General features: G+C 35.7%; 1 protein-coding gene across 5 annotated transcripts in view; it reads left to right on the top strand.

The window, feature by feature from the left end:
• The window catches only part of PRDM2 (PR/SET domain 2), a 74,425-nt gene that overhangs the window by 5,865 nt on the left and 54,237 nt on the right, over window positions 1–14,323 (top strand). For 3 of the 5 annotated variants that reach the window (XR_012778300.1, XM_075520290.1, XM_075520291.1), the window contains exons 2-4: window positions 2,001–2,074; window positions 10,865–10,982; window positions 12,271–12,374. Coding sequence is in view for 4 of the 5 variants with exons in the window: in XM_075520290.1 (XP_075376405.1) it covers window positions 2,066–2,074; window positions 10,865–10,982; window positions 12,271–12,374 (231 nt within the window). In the remaining variant the exon portion in view is untranslated. Of the gene's footprint in view, window positions 1–2,000; window positions 2,075–3,898; window positions 3,942–10,864; window positions 10,983–12,270; window positions 12,375–14,323 lie in introns of all 5 variants that reach the window. The other 2 variants (XM_075520292.1, XM_075520293.1) reach the window with 2 other exon arrangements.

The raw sequence follows: 14,323 nt of genomic DNA, 5'->3' as shown, positions 1-14,323 counted from the left end.
TTAATCGTATGCTACAGCCATAGTAGCTCAGCAGGCTGTGTTCCAAAATCATGTCAATAAAAGGTTCTTGCTTTTGTTGTCTTTACGTGAGTAATTGTTTTTTATTTTGTAGCCAAGTATAGAAAAACAAGACATTTATTACTAAAAATAAGTTGTTTTTCACACTAGGAAATGTTTTGATGCCTCTCTTGCTATCCAAATTATTTCATTTATAAATTGGCATTGTGTGGGTATTGTCCCAATGAACAATGAATAAAAGAGCACTGGATTTTTCCCTGTTATTCAGTTCTCATCTCAAGTACAGAAGTTTATACTGACTCCAACTTTTGCTTTTTCTTTAATCAGCATTTCCATGTGCTAAGGCGACTTTCAGCAGATGACAGGCAGCCTGAGGATCAAATTTCAGAAACCATTTGCCTAAAGCATTTGCGTAAAAATCATATTTGTCAGGAGGGGAAAATGAGTTAAGATATCAAGGCTGAGGGAAGTAAAGGGTATGTGGAAGATGTGTGAGAAACAACTGCGTGCTAACGCATGAGAAACTTGGAGCCAAAGGGACATTATTGTCGTGGCAAGACTTAAGTCTCAGGAGTGACTGTAACTGGTAATGAAACCTGGGCAGCATTCCCTGCTTGGGTAGTTCCTTGGTGTTGGCTATGTTCTCCATCAGTGTTAGAGAAAATTTTAGAAAATCAAAGGCTTGGGGTGTATCATTCCTAGGAATTGATTTGTATTTGACAGATGTACTGAAGTAAGTTAGAAAGTTGTAATAGCACGTGCCAAAAGGAATGCTTTTCTTCAGATGTTTAAAAGCTGTTCAGATGGAGCTCCTTATCCTGTAACTGGTGTGTGCTGGCAAACTAAATCTCACAGAACCAGTTGCAAAACTGGAACTGAAATACAGATGTTTCAGCCGTTTGGCTAAATGCTAATGTTGCATGGAAATATCAGGACAAAGGAGTTAATCCTGGAAGAGCTGTATACAATATCCTTTTCAAGGAAGTTTTTCCTTTTCTTATGAATTTCTTAAGCTATGCAACATTTGTATGGAGAATTCTTACAGTGCAAAGATGTGAAAGCTTATGTGAAATTTATTTCAAGTATATTTTGCTTGAATGCATTTTAAATTAAATGTTAGTATTTCTACAAAGTACTTAGTAAAAATCAGTTAATCATTGTTTTAATAAGAAAACTAAAGAGAGGGAAGAAATAGTAATACTTGAATAAAGTGCTTTAAGTAATTAGGTACCAGTTAACCTCCAAAAAAGGGTATTGTTCATTTCTTGAAAATTCTGTATGATACCAGGAAGGATAGTGTTTCCAGCAATAATGCTTTTTTTATGTGTTTAAAAAACAAAACAACCGAAAAGGAAGTGAGTTGATGTGCTAGACTCTTAGATACGGCATTGTTCTGATTAGTTTTGTCTTAAGTCATAAGTTTCCAAATTTGATGCCTACTTGAACTAGGAAACCTTTCGAAAGCTCAGGCCTCTGTTAAACAAGAATGCCAAATGTGTTAGTGTCATAAAATGCCTTAATAAAAGGCCCAATTTTAAGGAAGAACTTCCCGTTTCTAATACAGGAGAGTGGAGACTCAAATGCATGCATTTTGTTAATTTGAAAACCACTTGAGGTCTTTCATAATGCTTTGATATTAAAGTCTAGAGAGATCTGGCTCCTAAAGTTCTTAAAAGTACTCAATCTCGAACAAGCTAACTTGTTTTTAAAAACAAATGAAACAATCCTACTTGAGCATGTTTCTGTTGCATCATCAGTTTAAACTGGGAGAAAGATTAACAATAGATATCCGTCTTGAGATTATTCGTATACATTTGAGCTATAATAACACCACTATAGCTGGGAGCAGATTTTTTTAATAAAGCAATATGCTGCTTTTTGACAAATGCTGTAGGAAGAGAAACTACAGGTCTGTGTGTACTTTCAATTCAGTGTAAATTTGTAGGTAGGTACGTGTTACAATTGTCTGTTTTTCTTTTTAGGGCTCATGTAATCAAAGGAGTTTCTTTGTTGTGTGTATCTTTTCAGAACACAACAGGAATTCAAAATGAATCAGGTGAGTATAAATGTAAGACTTTATCAAAATACTTAGATGTTAGAACAGTTAATTATTAATAAGAAAAGTAAATCATCCACTAAAAAAGAAATGTTATTTAATATCTTCAGTGTCATTAAATTTCATAATCCTCTTTTCCACAACCTGTACGCTTGTGAGATTTATTTTATTTCATGGATTTAATTTTTTTGTGTGTGAATTCCCTTTACCAGCATGTAAGTTATTACTGCTGGCACCTCTTAAGAACACCTCTCCAGAAAAATCTATTTCATCCTGAGGCTTTCAGTAATAATTCAGCTCCTTACAAAAGTGGCTTGAAAATTGAAGGCTTCCATTTTTTTTTTTAACCTTTTTTAACCACTTTACCATTTCAAATGTGCAGTGAACAATCTGTCACGGAAACTGATTGATCGGGAAGTTTCACACTTTTCTGGAACCCTAAGTGTTTCCCCTAGAATCGTGTGAAAACACTGGGCAAGCGCATTTCTGTTGTGATGCAGTACTCTGCTCTATGGATGCAAGAATATCCTGACTGGAGGGTGTTGTTTTAATCAATGCCAAGTGTACATGATTTTTATTTTGCATTTGTCTATCCAAGGAGGAATTATACATCTGTTTGTCTATCACGCACAATTGTATTACTTAACGATACTTTGAGAAAAAGTACATGTTGCCTTAAATTTTTCTCATAAGTAATTCTCTCTGGATGATCTTACAAAGTCCCTTTGGCGTGGGAATGTGAACATAGGATATTACACTGAAGGAATGCCATTTTTAATGTGCTAAAAAAGTTGGCTATGAGCAGAAGCTTTCTTAGCCAGGAACAGCCACGGTACACAGTCATGTAAAATGCTTTGTATACTTTTTCTTATTGATGCCTGTATCTAATGAGTGCTTTTATTGCCCTTTATGCCCTTATTTGATCATCAGCAGCAATGAATACAATTAGCACTTTGCTGAGTTTCTCACTGAAGTTATAGAAGTATATACATAATATAAGTATGAAATGTGAAATGGGTTGGTGGGATGTTTCCTGTTGCTTTTTTCCTCTGATTTAAAGTGAAAAATCTTCAATATATATGTGCGTATTTAAAAAGTAAAAAGCAAAATATAATCTCTATCAGAGCCTTGAAATATGTATTGTAAAAAATACATATTTGTATTATATCTATACATCTGATATATAATACAAATAACATTTGCATTAGCACACTTTGAAGCGTTAGCAGTCTAGTTTGGGGTAGCTAGGTTAACTATTGCTTCACAATTTATTTCTATTGGGACTTGAAATTTTTTTGCCTGGAAGGTTTGTTTTGAATGCACTCAGTGGCATGAAGCGAACAGCCTATTGCTCTGTGTGCTTGAGTAATAATCCTGCTTTATTAGTTGTTCTGATAAGCTTTGGATTCTGCTAAAACTCTGAAAGCTGCAGATCCTAATCTTTAATTGTTATCATTGGCTGTTTCCTTCCAATTTTTGTGTGTCCATGTGCCCTCGTGTCCTGTCTGTCATCGTGTCCCGTCCCTGCCCTGATCTGGTTCTGGAATTAAGATTTCTGTGCTGTATGGAAACAAAGTCTTCATCCTTCTTATTGTGACTGCTAATATTGCTTATGCAGTGCTGTGATGTATGTCATCTTACAATTAAATAATGAGATGACCCTGCTTCTGGGAGTAGTTACAATAGCTTAGAGTCCTTCTTGGCGTTTCTGGCTTTCACGTTTAGCTTCCAAAGTGTACAGAGCTCATATGGCTTTTTATTGTTCAATTACCATTCATATTAAGTGTGTATTTAGCATCAACCCTGTGGTGTTTTTTCTTGCAGTGCCCTTGTCATTTCATTCACTGTTGGCAAGTTGTAGTGCCAGGTCTGTATAAGAAATGTTTTTGCCTGATGCCAAACATCTTTCAACTGCTCTGTTCTTGTATTTCTTTCATTCTGCTTGTCTCTGCTTTTGGTGTGACTTCAGTGACCCGGAAACTAATTGGGCTATTGTTAATTTGGTTTATAGGAAAAGACTGCTAGTTTTGTTGTTTATCCCATAGAAATCTTGAAGTAGTGAAGGAAAACCTTTTCATAAATACTTTGATATGGCCTTCTTGTAGTAAGGAGAAGAAGGATTAAAAAAAAAAGTATCTGTTGGAATTAATATTTTGGGGTTTCTTGGAAGATTGCTGTCTCAGGATAGACAGTATGCATTCTCTATCTCTTTTAAAAAGAGACCTGCCTTTAATATGTAAACTACTTCATCAGAATACGCTGAATAATTTATTAAAAAAAAAAAAGGCAAACATGGGGTTTTGATTGGTAGCATTTACTGCATCTCAGACTGCAACATGAAGATAGAGTAGTAAGATGGTTGTGTGCTACCTGGAAAACTGTATGGGTAGTTATTTAAAAAATGGTGAAGGCATACGAAGGCATACAAATTACACCTGCACTTGTACTAAAACTCCCTCCCCCCATTCCCTCTGAATTTTTCAATGATTATTTCAAATATTTCTGATACATCTTTAATGTTCAAGCACACCCAGTGAAATTGTGGCAAAGAGGGGTAGCCAGACAAGGCTCTTGGACAAGCAGAGACCTTTCTGCCGCTGACTTACCTTTCTTGTGCTACTGGCTGTTTGCCTCAGCAATCTTCCTTAGTCACTTCATCTCCTTTTCACAACTACCTCTTCTAACTTCTCTGCTGTGTCCCTCTCTTCAATGGCATTCTTTCCTTGATCTTTTAATTTATCTTAATCCTGTTTCCACCAAAACATGACACTAACTGAATGTTTGTCGTTCATTACACCGTTCAGGATGTTTTTTTCCCTTTCGCTCTAATCTCTGATCATCTGTAAACATCTCGTTGCAGGTACTGTTTCTAGTCTGCTTAAATACTGCTTGTAACATAATAATAGTCTAATTTGTGGTTGGTCCATAGGTACAATGATATTGAAAGTGGTGTGAAAAATTACTTAATCAATGTGTTGAAAGGTATTGTCAAAGTGATTGGACTCTGAATCTGATGCAAAGAGGAAAGGACAGTTTCAGTTAAGGCACCCCTTCAGCCCTCAAATGATTTTTTGGCATTATTGTTATGTCACTTTACCCTGGCTAATTTGAATGCTAGCAATGTAATATTTCTGATGAACTTCAGAGTAGGAAGCTTAAAAGTGAAATAAGCTTCAAGTGCATTTGTATTCAAAATGGCAGTCTTGGAGTGAGTGAAAAATACCGTATTATGACTTCAGTTAAATGCAAAAGGTGGCTGTAGGACATGCACCAGTACCCTATCCTTATCAAGAGGTGAATTTTTTAAACAGAAAAATAAATGTAAATGTGATTGTTAAGTGTTGGTGGAAAAGTGATTGAAATATAGTATTTCTTCTTTTGGTAGACAGACATTCCTTGGGGACAAGTTGTGATCTGGAAAATGTTTTAAGTAGCAACATTTAAATTGCAAATAAAATGAGATTGCACTGATTTGACTGAACTAAGTTGTTTATTTTACTGTATAGTATTTGGTTACTGATTACCATTCGTTTGAGGTGTGAAATGTATTGTTATGTACCAGGCCATATCCAATTTTCTGGTACTTGTGAAATCCATTAACATGACAGGTGTTGAATGAGTCTGAGTGTTGTGCTCTCTGAATGTAGCTGCTAGCCTTTGATTTATGTAGGTAGATGCAAAATAAAGTTCTGATTGTATATTATGCCGGACAAATAAACTTCAATGATAGAATAGTTTGGGATATTTATGGCTAGAAGGAGGTGTGACTGTTAGGGAATATGCCAGACACATCAGAGGATATGACACAGTGCTCTCTAAATCAGTTGAGTCCGATTTTTAAAGTTTTGGTAGGTTAAAATTTATTTGCAGGCTTGAGATTTTTAACTGCTCATCTAGCTATGATTGTAAAAAAAAAAACACCCAAAGAACCAAATCAAAACCAAAAACCCCCAAACAAACAAAACCCCAAAATGAAACCCGCCCAAAAAACCACCCCACTTTTGTTAGCTTTAAACTTGAAGTGCATCGTTCTGATAGCTATCTTGTTCACTCCCTGTGCTCCCCCTCATCTGTGCCTAGATATAATTTGTTAGAAACCACTGTTAAAAATAGGCTTGGTTCTCCCCTAATGAAATCATGGGGTAATGTATTGGAAAGATATTTAGGTTTCTTTGATATGCTGAGAAGAGCATGTTTCTCTTTCATCTGATGAGACATGGCTTCTTGCGTGTCAGTTCAAGGCTAACAGATGTCTGAAAATCAGACTTCTTTCATCACTGTTTTTCCTTTTGGATTGCTGGAAGAGCAAAAGAAAACTTTGCTCTGCTTTGAATAGACTTCAGCTATTATAACTAAAGAAAAGGATTCCCCTCCGCCCCCCCGGTCTCTTCGCTCTCTTGGATGGGAAGGGATTTCTGGCATTCTATTCCTTCCACGGTTTCCAATTTGGGGGTCTTTCTCCCCTACAAATAGCTCTCTAGGATGTGTCTGTGCAGCTGTTAGGGCTTACCAAGGCAGCAATAGAATAACCTTGCTATGACTCCAGGTTTATAATTTTTCTCGTTGTTGCTGTTAAAGCTGGCAGAAGACATGTTCTTGTAACTTAACTGAGCGAGTCATAAGAGTAGAGAATAATTGCCGTAGGCAGCACCCTCGCAAAGAGTGGGTGCTAAGTAGAAAAGGTTGAGAAGCTTTATCTGTTTTGCTTTAGAGGTAAAACCCTCAAATTTGATAGCATATAGAGATGCATTCTAAAATATATTTCCAGTAAACTTTCAGCATAACATATTTCATAAGTGCTCAATGGAAAATGCTCTGAGTATTACTCAGTACATGAAAACTGCTATCGTATCGCTGCTTTATGGTTATATGTAAAAGCAAGAATCATTTCCAGAAAGTCGGGGTTTACTTGGACAACTGTAGTGTTGCTCAAGTTGTTGTTGTTTCTCAGTTTAACACCTCCTAAAGCTTCTTCAGAGCTTAAGTATAACATCCTTCATATTAGAGTAGTTACTGTCATTACCACCAGTATTTGTTTCTGACCAGAATGATCAAAGTTTCATGTCAGAGGGCAGGTACCTTTTTTTTTTTTAGGGCTGTTGCACGTGGTTCAACATATGCCTAGTTCTCACCAAGCACAATTCTTTCATAATGTGGACAGATTTTATGGGAAACTGTGCATGCTTGTAACTTTGAAATTCTGGTCATTTTTATCAGGAATAGTGTTTTGTTGATTACAATTAGGTAATAAAGAGCTAGTTGCTTAATGACAAGTGTGAGTAGTGTTTACTGTTGTGTTATACAAATAGTATGAATAATATTATAAGCAGCCTATTGAACCTTGTAGGCTCCTTAAAATGGAACTAATCACTTACTAGACCTTCATAAATCATTTATTAGCTTTCTATTGCCTTTCAAATTTTAATATAAAAATACCTTAAAACCTTTTGTATTAATTATAACCTGCTGGCTAAGGATTCCGAGCTGTTGATTTATTTAGGAATTATGATTAACATTTAGGATACTGAAAGACTAACTTTTATGACATTACTTAAAACCCTTTGTTCTCTCTAAAAGCTGCTTTTAGCTTATTCTATTTGGTGCAGAGCAGTAAGCTTGACGTGCAGATAATTTGTCGATCTTTGGAGTGAAATGGCATGTTTGTAGGTTGTAAATAGAGCAGTAGGACAACAATAGACCCAGCAGTAGCTCTGTGAAGTACATTAAAATACAAGCTCCATGTCAGCTACACTACCGTAAGGGTATTATGCACATTACTAGTCTCCAGTATGTGCAGGGTAGCTTGTCTCTGTCCACCTAACACTCAGTACTGGGTAGTACAGGATATATCTGTGTTTATGGCAGAGTAGATGGTATATCCCAAGTGCAAGTTCTAGTATATACATTGGAGTAGTTAGTTTACTGCAACATCCTCAATTCAATAGGTAAAACAAGTAACTTTTCATTTTTTGGGAGCTGTATGCACTTCTCAGAACTTTGAGTATGATTTCCTCAAGTTACTGTTTAGTCTTTCTCACAAGTGATACTTTTTCACATAAGGCAATACCATAAACTATTTTAGACTGGGTTTTGGAGACTGATTGGATTGAGTATGCCTGGAGGTCATAATTTGAAAATGAGAAATAAAGAATTGCTAATATATGTGAAATTATCCTCAGTATGGTGGGCAGCTGATGTTCTGGCTTTGCTCTGTATTTCCAAAGTCATCACTTGTGTGTTTCTAGGCAAGTTGTTCCTGTTACTGAAACTTTACATCATTCTTTCCTTTATGCATAGAGGCATGTGCAGTGGTTTCGTTTAGAACTTTTATGTGCGTGTTTAGGAAATGATTGACAAAATTAAAATGGAAGGCTGCGTGGGCAGGTCTGGATCCTCAGACCATAAGTGCTCTGGAGCTGGAATTGCCCTTTGTTTTGAAACTTTGAGACGTCCTTATACTGGAAGCTGACATACCAGTTAGCTTTCATTACAAACACAAATAGTACAAAACTAGGCTATACTCAGGAAAATTGCAGTATATCTCAGTTTTCACTTAAAAGAATTGAAGGATTCTTTAAAAACTATATAGAAAATCAAAAATGCTTAGAATTGTGTGTTGAGTACAGCTAAATATTTTTAGAACTTAACAACTTTTAGCATTTTAACAACTTTTCCTACTTCTGTATTAATAGACATGCCTTTAATAGTTAAATATTTTTTTTTCCTTTGATATTGGTCACCATTAATTTTTATGGACAGATATTTATGTTAAGTCAAACAGAAAATGAAATGGATGGTTGATAAAACATAAATGTTTTTCCGGTCGTCCTTTTCATTAACGCTGTCAGTTATAATAAAGATAAGCTACATGCCACACCTCTGAAGCGGATCCAATCAAGCCCACATGATTATAGTAACGTTTAGGAAATTTACTTGCTGAGGGTTGTAACGGAGAAACTGCTTTGCTGGCTCAAGCAGGTTTATTTGATCCACATTTGTTCTGCATTTTGAAGCAGAATTTGCAGAAGATAAGTGTCTAGGTGTTAAGAAAAGATAATGAAAAGCAGTTGTTGATGCTTTAGTGCAGAATCAACTTGCATTATACTTCTATTTTAGGGACTTTTACCGTTTTATTCTTTGTAGGAAATCCAGAGTTTTAAAAAACTGTCAATGGGATGGTTATGAAATAAAATGAAAAAACCTCCTATTCTTCCTGTGTTCTGGCTGTTTTGCTGCGTACTGTTTTAATCAAGTAAGTGTATTTTAGCATGGCAGTTCACTTGCCTCTTGTTACTTTAATTGCCAGTAACATGTTTCAACAGTATAATTTGGACAAATGATGTATGTGTTCTGAAACACTTCTAACAACTTCTTGCATCTTCTGGCTATTCGGTATTCAAAAAGTACGCTGCTAACAAAGATTTTGACTAAAAGCATCATGTGTTGCTCTTAAATATACTAGTCTTTCAGAAGCAGTCAGAAACATTTTCTAGCAGAAGAGATTATATTTAAGATCTGTTGTACAGCTGAAACTTAAATAATGAAAACTTTGTGGCTTATTTTCAGAAAAGACTAGGTCTGCATATTAGATTGTCTGTTGTAGCTGTCTGTAATTTAAAGGGAAGATTAATCTACCTCCTTTACTTTTTTAATTGAGTTAGACTTTCCAGACAGATTATGTAAGAGCTAATATGTTTTCCTGCTGCATACTTTGAAAAATTTGAATTGTCGATTTTAAAACTAGGATTAAACATATTGTTTACAAATATGTTGTGTAATCAGAGTAATTCTAATGCTTCAATAGAATGTTTAAGGAACTGGAGATTTTTATAGTGCTAAGTCATAGATACTAAAACTCTATGACTGTTTCTATGAACACCTATGTGATACTTCTTTGAAGAAGTCTCAGCATAATAGACTAGGCAGGTGGATCAACTTTACAATGTATTTTATCTGAAATTTGGAAGAACTTTAATCAGAAATGGCACAAAGGAATGTTGTCTCAACATAATGTAGCATGTAACAACACTATTACTGACCTTATTACTTGTTAAATGTAGTTTCTCATGGCATAACTGATTGGTAAAAATAATGCAACTGAAAACTGTTCCATGGATGAGTTTTAGATTACCATATTAATGAGCGGTTTCAAAGACTTAACACTAAGCCTGAACTCATATGAAAACTATGTTCTGAAAAAATATAAATATTTTCCAAGGTATAGAACCAAGGTACTTTTCTGTTCATTCATCTTTAGGTATGTAGTAGCGCTGTCAGGTAAGTCATATTCAGACAGGAAAAATAAAATACCTTTAGCTCTATTCTCCAGGTAACTCAAGGGAGATTTTCAAATTTGTTTTTAAGGAGAGGCCAAGGAAAATGAATGAAATGACAAATGGCCTAAGAGATACATGAAAACCCTTTAGTTAGATTTACTTGCTGTGTACTGCTTGTAATCAAAACACATCCGTTAACTAAAGCAAAAGAATATTTACAGCAACTTTAGTTATCAGTGTTTTACATATATCTCTACTGTGGTCTTAGAACTCTGCATTAAAGCATAAACAAGTGTAATGAAAATAATAGTGAAAACTTGAATGTTCTAATAAAAAGATACTTCTACAATAACATTGTTGATGGAAGGGACCCTAGTTGAAATGGCAATTTGGAAATTTTACTTTAATTTCAAGTCAGGAGTTTTTGTAGCTTGGTTGATCATCTATTGTGGTATTGTTTTTATCCGTTAATGGATATCCGTTAATGGATCCGTTCTGGCTTTTTGACTTGTAGAACACAACTGAATCTACTGTCGCTGTGGAGACCTTAGATGATGTACCTGAGCATGTGCTTAGGGGGCTTCCTGAGGACGTGAGGCTTTTCCCATCTGCTGTTGACAAGACACGGCTTGGTGAGTGCTACAACTGTGAAAAGAGAAGGAAGATTTTTACACTAGCTCACATAAATTACAGTTGCTGTGAAAGTTTGGTACCCTCCTGTGCTGGGTAGAGATGACGTCTGGTGCATTTATCTGAACTAATTTCTGTTGGAAAGAGTGGACAGCTTCTGAGTTTCTGCAGCCTCCCAAGATGATGTTCCCAGAACATCAGAACTGGGGTCAAAGGTGGACTAAGATGCAAATAGATTAGGTTATGAAAATACTGATATGTTACTTCACTGGTTTGTTTTCACTTACAGCACTTACCACTTTACCAGTTTTGTGTTTTGGAACTATCTTACTATTGCCTCTTCAGAATGCTGCATCTCACTGTCTACTCAATATAAAAAGTTTAATTTATAAGCACAGATTCTGTGCAGACTTGAAAGCTGCTATATGGAGCAAAGTGTTGTTTCTGTAATATGTCCAAAATGCTTGGCTTCTTTTTTTAACAAAGTTTAATGTGAGAGAACTTTGATGGAAGTCAGAATTGCAGACTGGATACTTGATGTTGAAAGCTGGTAGTCTGAGGAATAAGCCTGACAATAGATAAATTGCTGTTAGTAACAGGTTGTAAGCTCGTTGGAGCAAGGTTAATCTTTTCTAGTATGAACCTGATCTAGCATGGTCTGAATGAGAATGTTAGGTTTAATTAGCAATTATTTGTCAATCTGTTCTTCATTTTTGTGCTATAAAATGTGAAATGCAGCTGTTCATTTTCAGTTTGGTTAAATCTTGTCAATAAATTTGTGGGCAGATGCACATATTTTAACCAATCCTGAATATTTTTTCCTTCAAAATATACTGATTAGTTTCACAACTTTTGTGAGGGCTTCATTTGCCTGGCATTGTTTCAGAGAAAGCAAATAGGATTTTTGTTTTAATAACATGTTTACTCAGCAAAACAGCTGAAATCTGGGACTTTACAATATAAAACCTGTAATGCTTTTATGGTATTTTGAATATCACCGAAGGACAAGAAAAATCGAGGTTGTGTTTTGTCTTCAGAGCTACAGTGGCCCATGAGCAAAGAATGAAACCAAGTAAATGCTTAAACCTTTCATGATTTGAGTGAGTTTTGGGGAGATGATTGTTTGAGTTCGTTTTAGTAAACTTCAATTTCTGTATTGTGATCTTAATATTGTAGAATGCTCCCCAATCTGAGACAGACTCATGCAATCATCTTAAATATGAATTGTGAGTAGAAGATTTGCTTGAGATAAGTTAGATTAGTTTTAACTACTGATATGTCTCTCTTCAGGTGTCTGGGCAACAAAATCAATTTTAAAAGGCAAGAAGTTTGGACCATTTGTTGGTGACAAGAAAAAAAGATCTCAAGTTAAGAGCAATGTATACATGTGGGAGGTAAGAAACAGCTTGTAAATGGAAGAAGATACCTGTCACTAGCTCAATATTTTGTATTTAGCCTTTAATTTTTCGAGGGATTTTAGAAATAGATGTGATGTGAAATAATTGCCATCTATATGTCTACCATTACAAACAGTTATTTATAGACACTTGGATTGAGCAACCGTTCTGAACTACTAAGCTTTAAACTATTGGCATTGTTTGAAATCGCTGTATTAATTTTCTTATATACTGTCCCTGGATCACGCCTTGCCTTAAGAGTCTATTGCTGATAAAGCGTTGCTTTGTTGGCTTGAACCCTGAGTGCTATCCCTTCTGCAACTGAGTCCTGTCAACTGCTTATGAAATTAGGGAAATTAGGAGGATATGGAATCTCTTAAGGAAGCCACAGCACTCCTCCTCATCTAGCTCTTTGAAAACCAGCTTTGTTCTGGGAATTGGCTTTGCTTTTGGAGTTTTTATAAAAGTTCTCAACTGTGCAGTATTTCTTGTGCTGCTTGTGTTTGGGCTTGCCTTAAAGCAAATACTGTCTGGACAGCTGAATAGCTCGTTAAGCTCCATTGATAGTCATAAGACCTTGGATATTATGTAGATTTCAAAATGTAGGTGTCTTAATCTGGAGTTGAATCCGATCTACAATGTCTTTAAGGCAGTTCGTAACTACTTCCAAAGACTTCTTCAGTCTTTCTGAAGACATATACAGCAAATGGCATTAGCAAAGTAAATGGTCAAAGAGGGGAGGGATGGAGGAACTGTGGCATAGTGTGTTCTGGAAGAGAACTTGCTAGTTCACAGATTTTTAGGCTAAAGATTTTGATAGTAGTCATCCTTCTGGCCCCTGGCCTGTGAAAATTGAACTGCATAAAACACTGGGTACGCATACAAAACTTAATGTTAACCCCTATCAGAGGAATTGATCTAGAACAATTTCCTATAAATGCAAATTCACATTCAGGAAAGTAATAACATGTTCAAGTATAATGTTTGTTGCATTGAGCTAATACTATCACAAACTCCACTGCATAAGGTATCTCCAATTTTGATCTGGTACAAGAACACGATACAAGTGAGATTGAATCAGTCAAGTAAATTATTGACCTTGCAATTGTTTCTCTCAGTGCTGGATTTTGAATGTTCTCAGTGGCTATGTCTTAATATTTTTTAAATTTGTGTTGAGAAATGATAGTTGCAAACAAGCTGTTAAAGTTTCATAGTTTGCAATGCAGGTGATAATGGGAACCCTTGCTAGATGTTGAAGTAATTGTGTGTTGCTTTAATACTGATTTTGGAATTTAAAAAAAAGCAGCTAAAATGAGACCGCAGCAGTTGGCCCCATATGCTGATATCTGAAACCACTCCAGAATCTTAACTGTTAGAAAATATGGTTTGTAAAAGGATGGCAGCGTGTGGGAGTAGTTAGGTAGATGGACCATCAACGAGGGGAACAACCTTTTCCACAAGAATCCCAGTTGTTTCTTTAGTGAAGTTAATCTGAAGAAAAAGTAAGGCTTCTAGGAGCTGGCATCTCCAGTCAATTTTAATAATTTTGAACTGTCATATTAGAGGATCATTCTGAATAAGACGAGTTTTGTGTGTCAGTGTATGCTTGCTGCGTCTGAGGAGAGAAATAGAGACTTGAACATATTTTCATTTTCTGTCGGAGAAAAGCCACAGATAGGAAAGTGACAGCAAGTGACTGAAAACTGAGGGAAATGCCATCTGCCGATTCAGAATGACTGGCACAACTGCGCTGAGTGATCTTTATTGTGGTTTACAGGAATCACGTCAAGTTGCAATGTTATATAGAAGAGTTGGAGCTATTTCCTTTCTCACAGTGCACAAGGCCTTTAAACAATATTCTGTAAATTAGAAGCTTTAACTGGAAAGTAATAAAGTATTTTGTTTGTGCAAAAACCATAATAAAGTCATATATAAAACAAGTAATA

The sequence above is a fragment of the Mycteria americana genome, chromosome 18 (genome assembly GCF_035582795.1).
Source record: "Mycteria americana isolate JAX WOST 10 ecotype Jacksonville Zoo and Gardens chromosome 18, USCA_MyAme_1.0, whole genome shotgun sequence".
Taxonomy (NCBI): domain Eukaryota; kingdom Metazoa; phylum Chordata; class Aves; order Ciconiiformes; family Ciconiidae; genus Mycteria; species Mycteria americana.
The sequence above is the reverse complement of the archived record's forward strand: the minus strand, read 5'-3'. Positions and strand labels throughout refer to the sequence as shown.